Raw genomic sequence first — 24,139 nt, forward strand, 5'->3', positions numbered from 1 at the left:
ATATATGCAGGTTCGAGACTTGGCCAAGAAGGAGATACAGAGCTTCCCAGCGGAGCTGGCCTCCACATTGCTGGAGGAGGCGCTGACGACAGGGGGATTGGAGAAGGGGCTGGTGTCGGCGGTTTACGGAGCTATTTTGGAAGAGGAAAAGGCACCGCTGGAAGGGATCAAAGCAAAGTGGGAGAGGGTATAGAGGAGGTGTGAGGTGCTACGGAGAATGAATGCGTCCACCTCATGTGCGAGGTTGGGGCTGATACAGCTGAAGGTAGTATATGGAGCACACACACCTCACAAGGGCGAGGATGAGCCTATTCTTTGATGGGCTAGAAGATGTGTGTGACCATTGCGGGGGGGGGGGGGGGGGGGGGGGGGGGGGGCAATTGACACTCAGATGTTTTGGTCCTTTCCAAAGCTGGAGGATTACGGGAAGGAGGTTTTCGGGGTAATCTCTAAAGTGGTGCATGTGAAACTGGACCCGGGCCCTCGGGAGGCCATATTTGGGGTGTCGGATCAGCCGGGGTTGGAAGCCTTTGCCTCACTGATCGCCCGAAGGCGGATCCTGTTGAGGTGGAGATCAACCTCTCCACCCTGTGCCCTGGCGTGGCAGGTGGACCTGCTGGAATTCTTAACTCTTGAGAAGGTTAAGTTTGAACTGAGGGTAAGGATGAAGGGGTTCTACAATTCATGGGCATTATTCATTATGCACTTTCAAGAATTGGATTATATCTAACATTAGCGGGGGGGGAGGGGGGGGTATTGGGAGAAGGGGGACTGCATATGTTAATGGTGACTATGGGTGATTCCGGACTCCTTTTTGTTTTTTGTTCATGTTAACATGTGGGCTGTTTGGGGGTTTGATGGGAAGATGGGATTGTTGTTATTGATGAGGGTATTGACATTGTATTGATACTGCTTATTGTGTGTTGGTGGATGTAAATTTGGAAGAAAATGTGAAAAAGGTGGAGAATAAAAACGTTTAAAGAAAAGCATGTCGTTCGGGACTTGTGGGAGGAAACCGGAGCACTCGGAGGAAACCCCGCAGACATGGGGAGAACGTGCAGACTCCGCACAGAAGTGACCCCAGCTGGGAATCAAACCTGGATCACTAGCCCTGTGAAGCAACAGTGCTAACCACTGTCTGTCTCTATATGGCAGGTGCCTCTCTCTATAGGCAGGAGCCTATATGCCTCTATATGAGTTTAGAATGAAATAATGACAAGATGGCCAACATGGTATCATGGGTAAGTGAAGTTTGAATACATTCAGACATATAGACATTCATCTAATATTTGTCAAACAAGTTAGAAAACGCAAAATAAATTAATTTAGTCCAATACTTTGAGAAAGCTCAGATAAGAATGAAGCCTTTACAATAATTGAAAGTCTAATTTCATGTTGTGAAAGAAAGTCAGTGCGCCACAACTGGCTGAAAAAGGTAATACCACGAACTATTGTATAAAGGAGACGGAGAAGATTAGTTAGTTGGCACTTTGAGAGAAGAAGATTTGGATTGGGAGTTGGATTCTAACCAAGGTGAGACATTTTGAGTTATGTGTATGCAATGATTGGAAACTGATTAGTAGACAAAGATTATGCAGCACAGAATTGTAACCTATGAAGTCAATGCTTTGTCAGATTCATGAGGTACTCAGTTGAAGGACACTGAGCATTGGACATGTTTCAGCTGATATCAGAAAGTCAGCAGGGACTTGTGAAGGGTAGGTCATGCCCAAAATGTCTTAATGATTTTCTGAAAAAAAATTAACAAGTAATGATCTACTTGAATGGTGGAACAGCTCAAGGGGTTGAAAGCGTACTCCTGTTCTTACAAATTAATTTATGGCATACATCTGGCTCATGACATTGTATCCACTGCATCTGTGTAACATGACAGGAACCAAATTGTCTAGCTACTTACTTCACTTTCAGCTCGTTTACCTTCTATAATATATGGAGAAAAGGTTCAGACATTATACAGGCAGCAACCATGAACATCAGATTATAATTGCTGCAGTACCAAAAGAGATTAAAATAAGCATAGTTATTTTAGGTCAATATTTTTGAACTGCATGCAACTAAAGATTGCAAAGGCAGTTTCAATTTTAAAAACAAGCTGACTTAAAAAAATATATGTTGCCTAATAGAGGAGTACCGTAAAAGACAGCAGGAATGCAATGTTAAGATCGACCTCATGGATTGAGCTTTTGGTTACCTGTCCCAATATCTTATGTGGTTTATGTCAAATTTGATTGATAATAGCTGAAGTGAAGACCATTGGATAGTTTTACAACAATTAAGGGGTTTATTCTACTGTTGCCAGGAAAATAACCAGAGATTGCTTGTAACATTTATTCTATCTTTGAAGGAAAGTAACAGTTTGAAAACTATTTGAAGTCAAAGGAAGTATTTATTTATAATTAAAATGAGTTAATTTTACATTCTGGTAATATTGATGGTAGCACTATGGCTCACAAACAAAATGCAAATTGTTGTTCCTTAAACGCTACATTAATTTTATTGCTCTGGTTTACCTGTTACGAGAAGGGCTGAGAAAAACTCATCATGGAAAGCAAGTTCGCAATCGCTGGCAGTAAATAATGGATTAAACCAAAACTCAGAATTGTATAATCATTTGAGTGACCATTTTAAAAGGACAAAGGGTTTGCAATGCCAATGATATCACAGTGGTGCTCAGATTGGGAGTTTTTAAAATCTTAACAGGGCTGTTGGTGAATGAACAATATGTTGGTTGCCATTATGATGCTCATGGAGTGACGGAAGAAAGGAAGACCCAGAGGAACTCAGTGTCAGTTAAAAGAGCTGTCCTGTCTGTATTCCCCAGAGCAGACACCTTCTGACAGAAATCAAACAATACAGGAAGGCAGATAAGTGATTGATTCGAAGATATTTTGTATGGTTACCTTTAAAACTCATATTTTAATCATGTTGAGGTTCAGAGAGAACCAGACTTGACCTACTGATTTTAAAATAAATCAGTGTGACATATCAGGAAAACCGCAAGTTCATTGGTTGGTGAGAAATTGCTGTTAAGGTGTGACTTTAAAAAGCTGAACATTAGTAAAGGGTATTATTTTTAAATAAGTAGCTACTTCAATTTAAGAAACACAAGCAAGAGGGAAGTAAAGTTAAGTTGAGGCCAAATAATAGAAATAAACCAAAGCAAAATAAAGTTAACGTATGTGTAGCACTGCAAGGCAGCTCAGACATGTGGAATGCACATCTTGTAGTATGTGGGAAGTCATGGATGCTCCCCGTGACCAAATATGCAGGAAGTGTCAACAATACAGAAACTTGAGCTTTGGGTTTCAGTGCTTGAACAGCTACTAGAGTCACTGGCATATCCACGAGGCAAAGAACTAGGTGGATAGCACATTGAGAGAGGTAGTCATACTGCAGCTTAGGAGCATGGAAGCAGAAAGGGAATGGGTGACTGCCAGGCAGTCATAGACAACCAGGCAGGTAGTGCAGGAGACCCCTTGGGTCCTTCACACTAATCAATTTTCCACTTTGGATAGTTACTAGTGATGGCGTGGGTTCCTCAGAGGAGTGCAGTTGGAGCCAAGTACATGGCATCATGACTGACTCATCTGTGCAGAAGGGAAGAAGGAAGGAAGAGCAGCAATGATAGAGGATTGGTTAATTAGGAGAATTGGCAGATGTTTCTGTGACCGTAGACACGACTCCAGAATGATATGTTGCCTCCCTTGTGCCAGAGTTCAGGATGTCATGGAGTGCATGCATGACATTCTTCTGGAAGAATGGAATAGCCAGGAGGTTGTTCTCCAATGATTCAGGTGGGAAAGGAGATGAGGTCCTGAAAGCAGATTTAAGGGAGCAAGAAAGGAGATGGAAAAATTGTATATCAATAATCTCAATTTACTCCTAGTCCCATGTGCTAGTAAGTAGAAAAATATGTGAATTCAGTGAATGAAATGTGGCTGGAAATCTGGTGTAGGAGGGAGAACATCAGATTTGAGGGTTTGGGACAAGTTCTGGAGAATGTGCAACCTCACAAGTTGGGCGATCGGCACTTGAACAGGACGGAGACAAATATCCTCACAGGGAGGTTTTCTGGTATTGATGGGGAGGCTTTAAAGTAGGGGATGGGAACATGAAAGCAGGTGCAGATAAGACAAGTTCAGAACAGAGAATGAGAGACAGAAAATTAGCGAGCGACTCTGAAAGACAGAAGAAAGAGATTTTAAAAATATACTGTAAAGAACGAAGAACAAAAAAAATACAGCACAGATACAGACCCTTGGGCCCTCCAAGCCTGCGCTGACCATGCTGCCCGTCTAAACGAAAATATTCTACACTTCCGGGGTCCGTATCCCTCTATTCCCATCCTATTCATGTATTTGTCAAGATGCCCCTTAAACGTCACTATCGTCCCTGCTTCCACCACCTCATCCGGCAGCGAGTTCCAGGCACCCACTACCCTCTGTGTAAAAAAAACTTACCTCGTACATCTCTAAACCCTGCCCCTCGCACCTTAAACTTATGCCCCCTAGTAATTGACCCCTCTACCCTGGGGAAAAAGTCTCTGAATATCCACCCTGTCTATGCCCCTCATAATTTTGTAGTCCTCTATCAGGTTGCCCCTTAACCTCCTTCGTTCCAGTGAGACCAAACCAAGTTTCTTCAACCTCTCCTCATAGCTAATGCCCTCCATACCAGGCAACATCCTGGTAAATCGCTTCTGCACCCTCTCTAAAACCTCCACATCCTTCTGGTAGTGTGGCGACCAGAATTGAATACTATACTCCAAGTGTGGCCTAACTAAGGTTCTATACAGCTGCAACATGACTTGCCAATTTTTATACTCGATGCCCCGGCCGATGAAGGCAAACATGCCGTATGCCTTCTTGACTACCTTCTCCACCTCTGTTGCCCCTTTCAGTGACCTGTGGATACGTACACCTAGATCTCTCTGACTGTCAATACCCTTGAGGGTTCTACCACTCATGTATATTCCCTATTTGTGTTAAACCTTCCAAAATGCATCACCTCACATTTGTCCGGATTAAACTCCATCTGCCATCTCTCTGCCCAAGTCTCCAAACAATCTAAATTCTGCTGTACCATCTGGCAGTCCTCATCGCTATCCGCAATTCCACCAACATTTGTGTCGTCCGCAAACTTACTAATCAGACCACTTACATTTTGCTCCAGGTCATTTATATATACTACGATCAGCAAAGGTCCCAGTACTGATCCCTGCGGAACACCATTAGTCACAGCCCTCCAATCAGAAAAGCACCCTTCCATTGCTACTCTCTGCCTTCTATGACCTAACCAGTTCTGTATCCATCTTGCCAGTTCATCTTTGATCACGTGTGACTTCACCTTTTGTACCAGTCTGCCATGAGGGACCTTGTCAAAGGCCTTACTGAAGTCCATATAGCCAACATCCACTGCCCTATCTGCATCAATCATCTTTGCGACCTCCTCGAAAAACTCTATCAAGTTAGCGAGACACGACCTCCCCTTCACAAAACCGTGCTGCCTCTCGCTAATACATCCACTTACTTCCAAATGGGAGGAGATCCTATCTCGAAGATTCTCTCCAGTAATTTCCCTACCAGTGATGCAAGGCTCACCGGCCTGTAGTTCCCTGGATTATCCTTGCTACTCTTCTTGAACAAAGGAACAAAATTGGTTATTCTCCAGTCCTCCGGGACATCACCTGACGACAGTGAGGATCCAAAGATTTCTGTCAAGGCCTCAGGAATTTCCTCTCTTGCCTCCTTCAGAATTCTGGGGTAGATCCCATCAGGCCCTCGGGACCTATCCACCTTAATATTTTTCAAGGTGCCCAACACCCTCATTTTTTGGATCTCATTAGACCCAGGCTATCTACATACCCTTCTCCAGACTCAACATCCACCAATTCCTTCTCTTTGGTGAATACTGATGCAAAGGAATCTGGCAGTGTTAAAAGATAAATATTCAATTGCTGGTATAGCAAATAAAGCTGATGAGCTGAGAGCACAGATAGACACATGGCAAACATGATATCATTATAATGGAAATGCGAGCACGTTATCTCCGTCTTCAGGCAGCAGGGTAGCATGGTGGTTAGCATAAATGCTTCACAGCTCCAGGGTCCCAGGTTCGATTCCCGGCTGGGTCACTGTCTGTGTGGAGTCTGCACGTCCTCCCCGTGTGCGTGGGTTTCCTCCGGGTGCTCCGGTTTCCTCCCACAGTCCAAAGATGTGCGGGTTAGGTGGATTGGCCATGCTAAATTGCCCGTAGTGTCCTAATAAAAGTAAGGTTAAGGGGGGGGGGTTGTTGGGTTACGGGTATAGGGTGGATACGTGGGTTGAGTAGGGTGATCATGGCTCGGCACAACATTGAGGGCCGAAGGGCCTGTTCTGTGCTGTACTGTTCTATGTTCTATGTTCACAAAGGAGAGGGATGGTGTAGAGATTCTAGTTAAAGTGGAGGGCAGTGTATTATTAGATACAATGGGCGGGATTCTCCGGTCCCCCAATCGTGTCTTTCTCAGCAGCTCATCATTTTCTGGTGGCGGGATTCTCTCTTCCTGCCGTTTGCCACTGGGTTTTCCCCATTGATGGCAACCCATGCCGCTGGGAAACCCGCGGGCAGGGACGCACTGTCAGCAGGAAAAGAGAATCTCAAAGCCAGAGAATTCTGTCCTATGAACTGGGAAGTACAGGTGGGACTGTCATCCTTGACGGTGGATAAATACCCAGGGCTGGATGGATTGTATCCCAGGATATTAAAGTATGCCAGCGAGGAAATAGATACCGATCCTCAATAGATATAGGTGATGTGACAGAAGATTGGAAGTCTGTGAACATTGTACCATTATTCAAAAAGGTGTGAACAATGGGCCAATAATTACAGGCTTATATTGGTTGTGGGTAATTTATTAGAATCAATTCTGGGAGATGTTGACTTTGGCATGTTAGGCCCAGCATAGACCTATTTTAACCAAATATGGGTGAGGGAGAAAAGAACCTTCACAAAAATGTTCTGACATGGAAAAATAAAACCATAATCTGTTAAGTGATTTAGAGTTTCATTAGTGGAAGAATTATGAATACTGTATTAAAGCTATTGTAAGTTTCAATATTTCAACTAATATCAAGTGATACATTTGAGAAATTACTGATGCTTTTTCTGTCGTGGAAGTCAGAGGTTTCCTCTATCACAAGATTACACCATGAAATGGAACAGATTCAGTAGATCTCTCATTGTATTGTTTGCAAATAAAAAAAATTTCTGTAAGTATCTATTTGTCACTGGCTCTCTCATTTAATCTTCCTTTGCACAAATATTCTTTTGTACCAACATCCTGATATATACGCCAGTTTTTTTTCCTTTGTACTTCTCTTTATTTCGCCATGTAGCACTTTATGTTTTTGCGCATTCACTTTTTCAATGTCTTCAGTCTGTTTTATTTCACTCATTTTCATCTCACTTGTCAGAAAGATCTGGAATTCCACACAAAATTATCCAAACTGCCACTAAGGCTGGGGTGTCAGGATTAAGTTGGAGGCAGGGGATTGCAGGTCCAGCTGTATAATTACTTTCGCTTCATGTTATTCTTGTATTTATTTATATCCACTGGTGAATTCTCCTCAGCACCCTGACCAATAATTCTATCTGAATCAAACAAAATACCTGGCCATTATCACACTGCTGTTTGTGGAAACTTGCAGTGGACAAAATTGGTTCCATTATTTCTTGCATCACATAAGTGATTTAAGGCTGAAATGTTTACATACTTAACCCACAGGGCGCAGGTCTGCATGAAAGGCAAGGGGAAACCGGAGGGGGTGGGTTGTTCAGCGAGGGGCTGGTGATGGGCTTTGGGAGGCCTGGAATAGGTTGGGAGAAAATTGGTTTGCGTGTGTGTATGGGCTTTGCGTTGCACCAATTGCAGAGGCTCACAAGGCTTGCCTCCAGAAATTTCCTAGTCCTTTCTCTGATGAAGTTGCCAGGATGGAGAAGATTGCAGTAATAAAATTGAGAGGAAAATGAGTATTGTAGAAAAGTTAAGTTACTTTGATTTTGTTACTCTTGTGATATATGCACAATTTGGAAATTTGTAAGCACACATTGACTGCAGCACTTCTTCCAAATTAATAGCTCCATTTATTCAGCAGTCTTACCTTTTTGCAGACTATTTCAAAGTTGAGGTTCCTCTGAAGTGCAGCTTTTGAAACATAATCTGGTTTCAAATCCTATGCAAAAGATAATAATTTATTTCAGTTTACACATTTCCTACATTGCAACAGTGACTAATATCAAAAGTAGTTCATTGGCTATGAAGTATTTAAGACATCTATCTGGTAGTTACAAAAAGCTCTAATATAAATGCAAATCTTTGCTTTCATTTTTCTCTTTAAAAGGTGGAAAGTCTTTATTGCAAAACGATAGAGGTGTATGAACATGCAACTCTTTACAGTAACAAAATGCAAGACGTCCTGTATAATTCCTTGATTGCAGACTCCAAGGTTGATACTAAAAGCGCATTCAAATTGATCAAAGGTGCTTAAAAAGGTTTATTTAAGAAGAGGACAATGGTCAGCACGGTGGCGCAGTGGTAGCACTGCAGTCTCACGGCGCCGACGTCCCAGGTTCGATCCCGGCTTTGGGTCACTGTGGAGTTTGCACATTCTCCCCGTGTTTGCATGGGTTTCGCCCCCACAACCCAAAGATGTGCAGGGTAGGTGGATTGAACACGCTAAATTGCCCCTTAATTGGAAGAAATGAATTGGGTACTCCAAAATTTAAAAAAGAAGAGGACAATGAAACACGTCCAACTATATTTTAGGCATGCCATTGAATAAATTGAAGTTGCCCAGCATGCAGCTCAAAAGCAGATCCTTATCAATGTTATGATGATACAAGGAACATATTTGCTAAGTTAGTTCAGCTAAAGGAAAACAAAGTGCCATGGCACAATGGGATACATTCTATGATCCTAAAATGATAAGGAAATAAATTGCAACTGTCATATAAATTATATTTTAGGCCTAGTGTGGATGTGTGCTCGCGAACTAGAAAGTGGCCAAAGTAGAACCTATTTTTAATAAGGGAGATGGGGCTCATCTGGGTAATAACGATCAGTTAGCTTAACAGCTGTGGCAAGGAAAACTTTGGTACTTAATTAAGTATAAAGCTACCATGCCTCTGGACAAAAGATAACAAATAGAAAGAGCCAGAGTGGATTTCAAAATGGATAATTGTGCTTAACAAAATTCACAGAATCCTTTGAGGAAGTAAAAGATGTGGCTGGTGGGAGAAATGCAGTGGACACAGTTTAGGAAATCCTTTGACAAAGTGTCACACTGGACATTACCGAAAGACAATTCTGCAATATGGAGGATAATGACCGGATTTAAAACAGGAGAAACAGATTAAAAGAATAAAGGGTATTTCCGGAGTGGTTGGGGGTGGATATTGGAATTCCAGGATTCAGGTTACTTCCCTTCATTACATTTTTCAATGATATCGATGGCCTGGGAGTGGTGTCAAAATTTACAGATGGTATCCAAATGGAAGGTATAGTTAATTTCTTAGAAGACCAGAGGCGATTGCTAATCTCTTTAAAATTGTGCTATTAAGTTTATATTGCCACCCCATTTGCCAAAATGTATCACAGTACACTTTTAAAAAAAAAAATTCCATCTGTCATTTGTCTGTGTATTCTGCTGCCTATCAGGTCCTGTTGCAGTCAATTTGTATCATCCTCACTGTTTGACACTTCTCCAAGTTTGGCATCATCAGCAAATTTTGAAATGTTACTCTGTATTCCAATGTCCAAGTTATGAATATATATCAAAAAGTAATGTGGTCTTTGCGTTGAGCCTTGTGGCTCTTTTTACGATCGCTTTTTAATGATCATTTGTATAAGCATAATTACTGTTTCTTTAACCAAAAAACATCTTGCAATTAATGACAGTGAACTTCATCTGCCATTTTAGCCCATTCCCCATCTTATTAAAATCCCTTTTCAGCCTGGACCATTCACCCAGGAGGATGGACGTTTGAAATCACAGTTTGGCTGCCATCCAGCAGCCCTCCCCTTGGAGGAATTTACCTCCCTCTCTTCATCCTTGCCTCTGACTGCAGCCAATGGTGAATGGCACAGAGTGAATGGCAGCTGCCCTCAATGTCACAAAACCCATGATTCAGAAACAAACCTGCCTCAATGCTGCATTCACCATAGAGTGGAGAACACAACTAAGCATGATCGCCATCCAGTTGCCTCAATTACTGAGTTGGCAACTTGTCCTGACCTTGAACTCTACCCACCTGAAAAGACCCTGCTCCCACTTTGAAGGATCCCATTGACTGTATAACTACATGGTGAAGGTCAGATTGGAAAAATGGTGCTCGTCACCTTTCAAACTCGCTCTGCCACCTTCTACCCTCCCAGACATCCACAATTTACCCTCCCCTTCACCCACCTACTCCCTCCCCTCCCCCCCAAAACTACCATCCTAGACCTACCCAATATCACCATTCCTCTTCCCTGAGTCATTGTTGAAACTCCCTCACTACCCTGAAGCCTCTCACAATCCACCCTTCGCTCCAGTCAGAACAGACAACCATTACCATCCCCATGCCCACACTGACCATGCCCCTCCTGTTATCCAAGCCTGAATGTTCTAAATTCTTACTGGCAGGGAACCTAATTTGGAGGATGAGCTGGCTTTTTACTGAACACTCATGAGATGCCTTTGAATGCAAATAGGGTTCCCGACATCAGGAAACTCACTAACTTGCCATCAAAGCCAGGAGAACAAAATTCCAAACTAATTTTCTGCTAGCAGGAAAGTGACTTTTCTTAAGTCACCCCAAATTAAACCTACCATAATTCCCTCCATTGGTGGGAGCAGAATATTCTGCCCTGTGACAGGACTGGACAATTAGAAAATCTGTCGTTAGCTGATGGCATAAGGACAAGGGGTCACAGATGTAAGGTTTTGGGGACAAGATTCAGCGGGAATGTGAAGAACATTTTTGACACAGCATTTTGTGCCAACCTGGGACTCGTCTCCATTTTTACCACTCCCGTAGGCAATGACTTCAAAAGTGTATTGGACGGGCAATTGAGGAAAATGAACTTGCATGGCCATAGAGATAGAGCAGGGGAATAGGACTTAATGAGTTGCTGTACATGGGACTCAATGGGCCAAATAGCCTCCTTCTGTTTTGTTATGACTCTGACTCAAGTAGGCACTGTGTTGTGACAGAGGAATTGGGGAGGGGTTTAAAAATATTAAAGGACATAATAAAGCTAAGACATTAACTGATGAAGGATGACTGAGGAGAGCTCTCAACTGTAAGCCATTAGTTGCATTTGCAAGAGATAAGAATAAATTGTTGGTTTGAAATGTTCTTAAATGGCATCTTGTCTGTCACTAACTACAGATTAATGGCTTTAATAAAATTGTATATATAGGAATTTTATGAAACGTGTTAACCAGCTCAATAAAAACATTTTAAAATAGTGCTTAATGGAGTATCCGTCTGTCTCCAAAGAATTGAAAGAAACAATAATTCCAATGTCCCACAGGCTGATGGACATTTGTATTTTGTGATTCAACCACTTTGCTGTTGACAGAATAAAAATTCTGCACTTTGAAGAACTTTGATGAGTGCAGTGAGTCATCAGCATGAGTGGATAAGGCCAATGAATATTCCTTTTTAAAAAAAGTTTAAAATACACAATTTGTTGATCCAATTAAAAGGCAATTTAACCTGGCCAATCCACCTATCCTATTAAAGGGGCAATTTAGCGTGGCCAATCCACCTACCCTGCACATCTTTGGGGTGCGGGGTGAAACCCACGCAGACAAGGGGAGAATGTGCAAACTCCATACAGACAGTGACCTGGGTCAGGATTGAACCCTGGTCCTCAGCGCTGTAGGCAGCAATGCTAACTGCGCCACTGTGCCGCCTGAATATTCCTTTGTGAAAATAAACTTTTAAAATTTAATACCCTGCAATATTTGCATAACTTTGGAATATACGAGGCTGAATTTACCATTTTGGGGTGCTGTGACAGAATGAGACTTCTACTAGGGAATTCTTGCTGTTATCTTTCTTCACTGGTCTTGGAAATTGACATTAAGGTGGGCAAAGAAAAAGGAAATCAAACAGGAACCCAGGTCTTGCCCACTCAATAACACTTGTACATATTATACAGGGAAGATGCTGCCACCAGAGCCAGGGAACATAGGTCAGGTGGGGGGAGGTGACAGTACAACCTCAATTTCCACCATTATCCTTTCTGATTTTAGTTCGGATGGGAGAGGAAAATGAATTATCCTCCGAATTAACTGAACCACACACAGAACAAAGAGTCAGTGGTTGGAATTTAATGCCCTCCCCATTGGCACATTTACAGTGAGGGAGCAATTGTTCAGATGGGAGGGTGGTTGGTGTGGACCCCACTCCCTTCCTGTCCTCACCCGATGAAGTCCATGGTGGGGTGACCTGTGGATGGCCATCCTGCCTGCTGCGCGGGAGGGGGGGGGGGGGTGCACGGTAAGCAAACCCGTGTGGGCCCAGTGCCTGGTCGAGGGGCATCAGGAAGGGGGGCCCTTGGAAAGCCAACTCCCTCCAATCTCTGTCAACTCTCCTTCCACTTGCCCCCGTCCTGCCATCTTTAACACTCTGCTCTTGTTGGTTGGTGAGGAAGGGGATCCAGGGATTCCACAACTGAGGATCATATGGCTCACGTTTGCCATTGAGGGTTCATGCTCGAATCTGCTTCAGAAATACTGGCAAGACATCCAGTAAGTTCTAGGTCATGGTTACTTCTTCCAATGCTGGCAGAGGAGCCAAGATTGCGAAGTGTGGGAGGCGACTCAGGACATCCATGTTGGCAATTAAGTTCCTGGGCGGTGCTTGAGAGAGTATTCATGGGCTGCTAACACCAATACCCAACTTTGGATCCAGCCAAGGCGACGGGGGGGGGGGGGGGGGGGGGGGGGGACACGGGGGGAACGGGGGGGGAGAAGACGGGGGGACTCCATATGGAGAGATATCACATGTTTAATACCAGGCTTCATCCTGGGGCACCTGCCACGACCACATCTGGTAATAAAGTGGCCAAGTTTGGGATAAATTTCCCATTAGTAGTTTACAAGCTCGGAAAAATTTTAATTCTGTCATATTTTACGGGATTAGTGCCTCTTTGATGGCCATACTTCAGCCTCTACAGGGTGTAGGCCTTTTTTTATGGACTTGGTACCCGAGGTAGATCACTTCGCATGCCTGGAACACATTTTTCTCGTTTGAGACAGACACCTGCATGAGAAAATAGTTTCAAAACTTCCTCCAGGTTTGCTAGGTTCTCTTTTTCCATGGTTCCTGTGATTAGTATGTTGTCTAAATGTACTTCCACCTTAGGTACCTGAGAATGTTATCCAACATGGGTTGAAAAATGGTGCACGCCGACGAAGGCTTTCAAGGGTAGGTGTGTATATTCATATAAACCCTTATGGGTGTTAATCTTTACATACTTCCTGGATGACTCAGAGTTCTAGTTGGAGGTAGGCATGGTTCATAACTAGTTTGACGCCCGGCCAAATTGGCATATAGATCTTCGATGCGTGGTATGGGATACTGATCCAAAGGCGAGGCTTTATTAACCGTTAATTTATAGTCCCCACAAAGGCAGATCAACTAATAGAACTTGAGGAGGGAGCTACTGGTACAGCCCACTCCGAGAACTGCACTGGTCGTATTATTCTGAGGCTGTCTAACCACTTGGGTTCGGTCTCTACTTTGGTAAGTAAAGCGTATGGGACTACCTGTACCCGGAAATATTTGAGTAGGATGTCGGTGCCCACACCAATCTTTGCCCGTGTCTTTTTATTCTGCAAATGCCTTCTTGGAATACCTCGGGGTATTTGCCAAAGACCTTGTAGAGTCCACCGGTTCCTAGTTTAAAAATTTGTAGCCAGTCCAGATGGCTTCTCTGAAGCCAGTCTCTGCCTAAGAGGCTGGGCCCTGGCCATTGCACAACTATGGGTGTGAATCGGGCTGTCTGTTGTATAAAGGTTCCCCTGTATATGTGGCCGACCTGGTGTCTCGCATACCTAAGGGCAAGATACCCATCCGGAGATGCCAGAAGGTCTGTTCCCTGATGATGGAGACAGCAGCTCCCGTATCCACCTCCATTTCTATAAGTGTTATCTTTATCTGGGCAACCTTAGGGATGATGCAGTTTAGCTGAATCGTTTCACCCTCTACTGGCTGATAAGACTTGCAAGGCCGGGTCTGAAGTGACTTTGGCTTCCAGTCTGGGCAGCATGCATACTGCTGATTCTGGGAGCCTTGCCTGGGTCACACTTACAGCAGCCTTGTGGTTGACACTTATAATCCTCCGGGGAGGCTTCCCAGGTACCTCTAGGGTTATCTGGCCATCTGTTGAGATGTCAGAATGTCCTGGCTCAATGTCGAGTTGGGTGTTGGGTGAAGCACATGAATGCCTTCACTGGGAATTCTGGCTTTTCTTTATGAGAGTACCCTCTTCCCAAGAACACTACTGTCCAGCAACCCTGGAGTCCTTGTGTCTCTTCCTCAGCATTCTCGAAGGATAGCACTAATTCTGTAACCCTTTGAGGTCTAGGGTGAGTTCTGCCAACAATTCTTTGTGTTACAACATTATTGATCCCACATACTAGCCGGTCGTGTAGCATCGTGGTCAGGGGTGAACCAAAGTTGCAGTATTTGGCCAGCTTCTTTAAACTAGCCAGGAATTCTGTCATGGGTTCCTTCAGGGATCCTCCCAGAGGTGTTGAACTGGTAACACTAGAGGATTACGGATGGCTTTGGGACATAATGGTTCTTTACTAGATCCACAAGATCGTTGAACATTTAGTGTCGGGGCTGCGGGATAAGTTAAACTCTTAATACTGCTGAATGTCAGGGCACCACATTCTGTCAGAAGGATTACTTTATGTCTGTCACTTCTTTCTATGCTGTTGGTGCGGAGGAGTTAGTGCACGCGTTCGGCATACTGGGGCCAATCCTCTACATCCGCATCGTAAGGCTCGAGCTTCCCAAACAACGGCATTTCTGGGTTTTTCCTTTTGTTTTGTTGCTTACTGGAATTGTCATTGGGGATTTTAGAAGACTGCTCAGAATCCTGTGCTTGATCTTCGTCACCAATGTAATAATTCCAAGAAGCACGGAGTGAAAGGCCAAACTGGTTTATTTTAAACTTAAAATAAAGCCGCTACCACATCACACAAAACAAACATCCCAGCCCAAGACTTTCGGTAACTGCTGCTCTGGTCTGGAAGCTACATTTAAAAGTCCCGCTAATGAGCCCCAGCTGGGTTTGTCTCCACCTGCTCACCACAGGAACTCTTATTCTATGAAGCCCACGGGGAGTTCAATCAGCAATCTCCAATGGTTCTCGTGAAGGTTTTCACACTATTATTACAGCTTCCCCCAATGGCCACAAACTTTCCCAGGAGGTGTTCTATGTGTGTGGGAGGAATGCAGTTTGCCTGTGGTCCTCACAATGGGGACCCCAACAGAATAGATACATGCGCGATTTGCACCCAACGCCTTTCCGGCCTGCAAAAAAGGTCACACAAAATTGGTGAGGTCAGGAAGGCAAAGTAAAATTGTTCTTCCAGCCAAAAAAAAGTTAGTTCAGCGTTTCGCAACTGGGTTCATACCTCCAAAACCAGTAGTTTTCTCTTTTGAAATCATTGATAATTGACCATCTCTGCCTCCACCACCCTCATGAGCAATGAGTTCTAGGTTATTGCCACTTGCTGTGTAAAAGATTTCTCCCTCATATTCCTCCTACCCAAAACGTTATATTTGTATCCCCTAGTCCTTGCGCCGGAAACAGTTTTTCCTTGTCTACCTTATCCACATGTGCCATAATCTTATATATACCTCTATCAAATTCCCCTGAATCTCCTTTGCTCCAATGAGAACAGTACCACATTCTTCAACCGAACCTTGTAAATAAAATCCCCTATCACTGGAAGCATTCCGGTAAAGCTCCTCAGCACCTGTTCAAGGACCTTCCATTCCTTCCTAAAGTTTAACAATCAGAACGGGACACGATACTCTAGCTGTGGACTAACTAGAAAAGGTTCAGCATAATTTCCAATCTTTTTTTTTCTCAATTTATGAAGCCCATGATCCCACGTGTTTTGCTAACCACTTTCTATGTGAATGAAAAATTAAATGAAAATCGCTTATTGTCACGAGTAGGCTTCAATGAAGTTACTGTGAAAAGCCCCTAGTCGCCACATTCCGGCGCCTGTCCGGGGAGGCTGGTACGGAAATATGCCCTACCACCTTCAAATAAGACATCCCTTGAACATGATGCACATGAACCCCACGTCCCTAGTATTGCATACCTCTTGAGCTGTGCCATTGAGTCCAATGCCTCTCCTTATCCCTTCTGCTAAAATGCATCATCTCAAACTTCTTTGTATTAAATTCCATCTTCCATTTGTCTGCCCATTCAGCTAGCCTAATCACATCCTATTGCAATTGTGTCATTCTCAATACTTGCTACATCTCAGAGTTTGTCATCATTGAAAAAGTTTAAAATTTCTTTGTATTCAAATATTAAAGTATTTTATCTCCAGCACAATACAAAGTAGTTCTAACATTGATCCTTGAGGAACCCCACTGTCTACTATCCTCCAATCTGAAAGTAACTATCTACATTGACTTCTTGTTCTCTATCTTCACCAATTTTTCTTATCCAAGGTGACACAGATCTATCATTTTCATGACAGTAGATCTCCTGGTAGGAATAGCTACAAGCAGCAGCAGCAATTATCTGGCCCCTCCAATCCAGGGAAGAGGATTATGGCAAGCCCTTCTGCCACCTCTTCTCCACCCCCCCCCCACCCCAACCCCTCCCCCCCCCCACCCCCCCCCCCCCCCCCCCCCCCCCCCCCAAATTTACTTTAGCAACCTGGGACGCAAACCATCAAGACCAGGCTATTTATGGGCAACACGGTAGCACAGTAGTTAGCACTATGGCTTCACAGCACCATGGTCCCAGGTTCGATTCCTGGCTTGGGTTACTCCTCTGTATCTCTGTATTCCAATATTAAAGTATTTTATATACAGTCACATAAAAAGTAGTCCTAACATTGATCCTTAGAGAACCCCACTGTCTACTATCCTCCAATCTGAAAAGTAACTATCTCCCATGACATCTTGTTCTCTACCTTTCACCAATTTTTCTTATCCAAGTTTACACGGTCTCTCCTATTCCATGAACCAACCTCAATGTGATACTTTGTAAAAGGCTTTCTTAAAACCTATACAGACCACATCCATTGCATTCCCTTTATCACCCATCTGTTATTTCAAAATATTCAAACAGATTAGCCAAACAGGATCTACCTTTTAGAAATTTATGTTGCCAGTCATTAACTCAAAACCCCTCTGAGCACCCATTGATTTTTTTCTTCCTGAGAATTGTGCCTAAAATTTTACCCATTAGTAATGTTAAAGTAGCCGGTCTGTAGTTGCCAGAGATGTCTTTACACCCATTCTTTTTTTTATAATTTTAAAAATAAATTTATAGAGTACCAAATTAAATTTTTCCAATTAAGGTTCAATTTAGCATGTTCAATCCACCCCTGCACATCTTTGGGTTGTGGGGGCGAAACCCACGCAAACACGGGGAGAATGTGCAAACTCCACACGGACAGTGACCCAGAGCCAGGATCGAACCAGGGACCTCGGCGCCGTGAGACTGCAGAGCTAACCACTGAGCCACCGTGCTGCCCCTAAACCCATTTTTGAGTAAGAAAGCGTGTAACATTTGCCAGTCTCCAATCCATTAGAGATCTCTTTGAAAGGGCTGGAAGGCAGCAGAAAGAGGGGTCAACCAAGGTAGTTGGATGAAAGACATCATAGAGCGGTTGCAGATAGCTACAGTGGATGTGTGAAGATGCATGCTGCAAGATAGACGAGCTGGACTTTTCATGACAGTAGATCTCCCATTAGGAATAGCTACAAGCAGCAGCAGCAATTATCTGGCCCCTCCAATCCAGGGAAGAGGATGATGGCAAGCCCTTCTGTCACCTCTTTCCCCCCCACTGCCTTTAGCAACCTGGGATGCAAACCATCAAGACCAGGCTATTTATTGACAGCACAGTTGCATAGTAGTTAGCACTATGGCTTCACAGCGCCATGGTCCCAGGTTAGATTCCCAGCTTGGGTTACTGTCTGTGCAGAGTCTGCACGTTCTCCCAGTGTCTGCGTGGGGTTCCTCCGGGTGCTCCAGTTTCCTCCCACAAATCCTGAATAATTTGGTAATTAGACATTCTGGATTCTCCCTTTGTGTACCCGAACAGGTGCTGGAATGTGGCGACTAGGGGCTTTCCACAGTAACTTCATTGCAGTGTTAATGTAAGCCTACTTGTGACAATAAAAATTATTATCCATTAAGGAGAAGTCAACTTTTCCAGTTACTCTTTCCTTTCAATTTTCACTCTATTCATACCACGAGCAATATTTTGTCTGATTATAGGTGTCGGCAGTTCAGATGTACCTTTCTCAGACATTAAAATTAACAGCAAAACAACAGCAGCTCCGTCACATATTGGCTCAGATTCGACTTGACGAAGGTATCTCACAGCATGGGCTGAGAGTTTATTTCCGAGGGACAGAAAGGAATATTAAGAAGAAAAAAAATAGATTGTAATTTAAAATACCTCGAGGAACAATTTCCCACAAGAAAGAGTAAGATTCCACAGTTTCAATTATTTCCTCCAAGGTTGGGTAGGATTGGAAGAACATTAATAGCATTAAAAGGGTCCTTACAGCATGAAAAAGGAAACACAACTTCAATTGGTTCATATTAACTACACAGATCCAACAACTTTGTTGACAATCATTTGAGGTTGATGGCGAGCTCCTATTTTTGTAAGGCTAAAAACAGTGTTACATAAATCACCAACCAATTTGTGGCAATTCTCAACTCAAGGCATAGCTCCTCCTCACCACAAATTACTGGATTTTGTAATGCACTAATAATGGTGTGTGCTGTGAACTTGCCAATATTCTTTCAGCAAATACTGGGCATCTGAAGCAATGGTTTAAAGTGAATGAGAAAACGGTTTCCGGTTTTGGAAAATCAAATTATGAGGCAGTAAAAACTTTAATTCTACTATGTTCATACGTTAGAAGAGGCTTTCACCAAAAGTTGGGACGACAGCAATTAGAAAGTATGCTCAAGACTTCCTCCCCTCCACAGGAATACCGAAAGTGGTGAACGTAGACTCATAGAGGTCGACAGCACGGTAGCACAAGTGGATAGCACTGTGGCTTCACAGCGCCAGGGTCCCAGGTTCGATTCCCCACTGGGTCACTGTCTGTGCGGAGTCTGTACATTCGCTCACTGTCTGCGTGGGTTTCCTCCAGGTGCTCCGGTTTCCTCCCACAGTACAAAGATGTGCAGGTTAGGTGGATTGGCCATGCTAAATTAACCTTAGTGTCAAAAAAAGATTAGGAGGGGTTACTGGGATAGGGTGGAAGTGAGGGTTTAAGTGGGTCGGTGCAGGCTTAATGGGCCAAACAGCTTCCTTCTGCACTGTATATTCTTTGACAGTATAGATAAAGGCCCTTCGGCCTAGCGCATCAAAAACAAGCACGCAAGTATTCTTTTTTTTTTAATAAACAATTTTATTGAGGTAGTTTTTGGCTTTATAAACAGTTACAGACATCATCAGAAAGGAAGCAAAAAAGGCAAAAATGTGCAAACATCCACGTACTTTCAATACTTCCATCGTACCGTATTGCACAAGCCCGCTCCCCTCCCACCCGTACTACCCGCCATATTTTCCCTCCTACTCTACTCTACCCCCCCCTCCCCCCACCCCCCTGCTGACGCTCACTCTCCCGCAAAGAAGTCAATAAATGGTTGCCACCTCCGGGTGAACCCCTGCACAGATCCCCTCAAGGCGAACTTAATTTTTTCCATCCCCAGGAAACTTGACATGTCCGCAAGCCACCACTCAGTCTTCGGGGGCTTTGAGTCCCTCCACACCAATAATATTCGTCGCCGGGCTATCAGGGAAGCAAAGGCCAGCACATCGGCCACTTTCTCCCCCTGGACGCCCGGGTCTTCCGAAACCCCAAAAATTGCCACCCCTGGACTCATCACCACCCTTGTTTTTAGCACCTGGGACATGACCCCCGCAAATCCCTCCCAGTACCCCCTCAGCTCAGGGCATGCCCAAAACATGTGCACATGGTTCGCTGGTCCTCCCGCGCACCTAGCGCATTTGTCCTCTATCCCAAAAAATTTGCTCATCCGAGCCACCGTCATATGGGCCCGGTGAACGACCTTAAATTGGATCAGCCCGAGCCTAGCACATGTCGCGGTCGAGTTTACCCTACTCAGGGCCTCTGCCCACAGCCCATCCTCCATTTCCCCACCTAGCTCCTCCTCCCATTAGCACGCAAGTATTCTAATACCATTTTCCAGCTCTTGGCCCATAGCCTTGTATGCCTTAGCATCGCGCGTGCACACGTAAATACTTCTTAAATGTCGTAAGAGTCTCTGCCTCCACCATCCTTTCAGGCAGTGAGTTCCAGACTCTCACCACCCTCTGGGTGAAAAACGCTTTTCCTCACATCCTCTCTAAACTTCTTGTCCCTACCTTAAATCTATCTCCCGTGATCATTGATCTTTCAAACAAGGGGAAACCGCTTCTTTGCGTCTACTCTATCAATGCCCCTCATAATTTTATACATCGCAATCATGGCCCCCCGCCCCCCATCAATCTCTTCTGCTCCAAGGAAAACAACCCCAGTCTATCCAATCTCTCTTCATAGCTAAAACTCTCCAGCCCAGGCAACATCGTGGTAAATCTCCTCTCCTTGCTTTTCACAGTAGCTTCATTTGAAGCCTACTTGTGACAATAAGCAATTTTTATTTCATTGCCAGTGCTATCATATCCCTCAATGTGGATTCCAGAAATGCACACAATACTCTAGCTATGGCCTCACCAATGTTTTATACTGTTTCAGCATAACCTTCCTGCTCTAAACTCTATGCCTCGGCTAATAAAAGTATACAATATGCCTTCTTAACCACTGTACCTACCTGCCTTGGCACCATAAGGGACCGGTGTACATGCACACCAAGATCCCTCTGATCCTCAGTGCTTCCCAGGGTCTTGCCGTTTATCATGTATCGCCTTGCCTTGTTCATTCTACCCAGGTACATCACCTCACACTTATCCGGATTGAATTCCATTTGCCATTGATCAGCCCATCTGATCAGCTTGTCTCTATCCGCTTGCGATCTTAGGCTATCCTCCACACTATTTATCACCCCACCACTTTTTATGTCACCCGCCAACTTGCTGATTAACCCTCCTATATTCAGTTCTAAATAGAACCATAGAATTCCTACAGTGCAGAAGGGAGCCGTTCTGCCCACCAAGTCTACACAGGCCCTCTGAAAGAGCACTCTACCTAGATCCATTCCCCACCCTATCCCTGTAATCCCATCTAACCTGCACATCTTTGTACTGTGAGAGATAACCGGAGTATCCAGAGGAAATCTACGCAGACACGGGAAGAAAGTGCAAACTCGCCCAAGGACGGATTGAATTTGGGTCCCTGGTGTTGTGAGGCACTAGTGCTACCCACTGTGCCACCCTTTCGAATTCATCTTCTTAATTTTAGAGAGAAAAAAACTGCACACAACATGTACTAACCCATGTCGTTGATTTAGAAAGCAACATGGCTCTACGATTGAAACATAAGCAAAATACTCCAGATGCTGGACATAAAAACAAAAAATGCTGGAAATACTCATCAGGTTGGGCTGTATCGGTGAACAGATTTGACAAAATCATTTATATAAACCACAACAGCAAGGGCCACTGTGGGACCCCACTGGACACAGGCTTCCAGTCAGAAAAGCACCCCTTGACCATCACCCACTGCTATTTGCCACTCAGCCAATTTTGGATCCAATTTGCCAAATTTCCTTGGATCCCATGGGCTCCTACCTTCATGTGGGACATAATCAAAAACTTGCTGAAGTGCAATTTGACTATGTCAAATGCGATGTCCTCATATGCACATCTGGTTACCTCTTTGAAAAATTAAATCAAGTTGTTCAGACATGAGCTCCACGGAATAAAACCATGCTGACTGTTCTTGATTAATCCCTAACTCTCCAAATGCAGATTAATTCGGTCTCAGAATTGCTTCCAATAGTTTCGCCACCACTGAGGTCTGGCTTGTAGTTTCCTGGTGTATCCCTTCCTTCCTTCATGAATTATGGTACAACATTGTCTACCTCCAGACCTCCGGCACCTCTCCTGTGGCCAGAGAGAAATTGCAAATATTCAGCATCCTTGATATTTCTTCCCTTGCCTCACCCAACAGCCTGTGATACATTTCATTTGGCCCTGGAGATTTATCGACCTTGAAGCCTGCTAGACCACTCGGAACCTCCTCTCTGTCTCTATTGATTTCTTTAATTTTTATCACAGTTCTTCTCCCTGATTTCTATACCCACATCTGCCCTTGCACTAAAGAACACCGACATAAATTATTGGTTTAGAACCCCACCTACATCCTCCTGCTCCATACACAAATTACCACCGTGGTCCTTAATGTGGCCCTACTGTTTCCCTAGTTATCCTTTTACCCTTAATGTACTTGTGAAACAACTAAGGATTTTCCTTTATTTTACCTGCCAGTATCCTTTCATGTCCCGTTTTTGCTCTCCTAAATTTGTTTTTAAGTTCCCTCTTGCACATTCCAAATGCCTCTGCTGGTGTTTTGAGCCCTCAATATCTGCTATTAGCCTCTCTTTTTCTCCGGGGGGGGGGGGGGGGGGGGGGGGTGAATCCTGCCCCTGCCTGCTGCCGAATTCTCCGGCGCCAGAGATTCGGGAGGGGCGGGAAGCGTGCCGCGCCGGTTGGCGGCCGCTCGCAGCGCCCCCCCCCCGGCGATTCTCCGGCCTACCCATTCTATGCAGGTCCCACCGGCGTAAATTGGAGTAGGTCCCTTACTGGCAGGACCTGGCAGTGCGTGCGGGCTACGGGGTCCTCGGGCGGGGGGGGGGGGGCGATCTGGTGGGCGAGCGGGCCTGTGCCGTGGGGGCACTCTATTCCTCCACGCTGGCCGTGTAAGCCTCCGTGATGGCCGGCGCGAAGGTGAACCCCCCCCCCCCGCACTTCTGCGGGGATGACGTCAGCAACCGCTAACGCTCCTGCGAACCTTGCTTTTCCTGTGTAACCCCCTTTATGTTCTGTTACGTTCATTCTTCTGAATGTTATGTTATGTTCATTCTTCAGGTGAGTCACTTGACTTTTAAGGTTTAAGCATGCGGATCCTTACACCTTTCATATATCACCCATGCCACTTGTATGCCCCCACATATCAGCTATGCCCCTTAGATATCCCAGGCCATCGCTACACCCTCAGATATCATCCATGTCCCCTCAATCACCCATGGCACCACTGTGCCTGCCCCACCCCACCCCCCAAGTATCCTCCACAGCCCAGTGATCCAGTATACAGTGCTCAGAGTTCATGTCATATCAATGTAAAATATTCTACATTCCTTGGGGGGGGGGGGGGGGGGGGAGAAATTAAACTCTCACGATCTAATAATAGCCTCCATATCACTGAAATAAAGAGAAATTGGATTCTGTCATGCATGAAAAAATTGTAATACTTGCAAGCTTATTAGTTGTGTCAACAAATCAGCGAAAGCACATTCTGTTATTACAACTTCTTGGAACGTGTCAATCATTCTCAGATAAATGGAACACGTACTGTGCTAAAAGCACATTAAAGAATTATGTGCTGTTGAAATTCAACATACTCATGGTCATCCACTTTCCAATGAGACTTCTGTTGGCCACGGGAGGTGAAACACAAATAATATGCGAATAATGGTGAATAGCAAGTATCCTGTGTTGCAATATTTCTATCTCAATTGTGCCCAGCAATGCAGTTGCCTGTACAAGTGTTGAGCAGGGTTCCGAAGCATGATAGATCATTGGCAATTATATTTAAAGAACCCATTGGCTAGAATGCAGGGTTTCCAGAAACTTTATTCTCTGTAATGTTCTTTTATTACTTACCACGA

The 24,139-nt window shown here is 44.3% G+C and overlaps 1 protein-coding gene across 5 annotated transcripts in view; it reads right to left on the reverse strand.

The window, feature by feature from the left end:
- srfbp1 (serum response factor binding protein 1) overlaps positions 1-24,139 on the reverse strand; it is a 259,226-nt gene that overhangs the window by 75,302 nt on the left and 159,785 nt on the right. For 3 of the 5 annotated variants that reach the window (XM_038805028.1, XM_038805030.1, XM_038805031.1), the window contains one exon: positions 8,163-8,234. The exons of the other annotated variants lie outside the window; for them this stretch is intronic. In XM_038805028.1, the coding sequence (XP_038660956.1) occupies positions 8,163-8,234 (72 nt within the window). The remainder of the gene's footprint in view (positions 1-8,162; positions 8,235-24,139) is intronic. 5 annotated transcript variants of the gene reach the window in all.

This window comes from Scyliorhinus canicula, chromosome 8 (assembly GCF_902713615.1).
Source record: "Scyliorhinus canicula chromosome 8, sScyCan1.1, whole genome shotgun sequence".
NCBI classification, from domain to species: domain Eukaryota; kingdom Metazoa; phylum Chordata; class Chondrichthyes; order Carcharhiniformes; family Scyliorhinidae; genus Scyliorhinus; species Scyliorhinus canicula.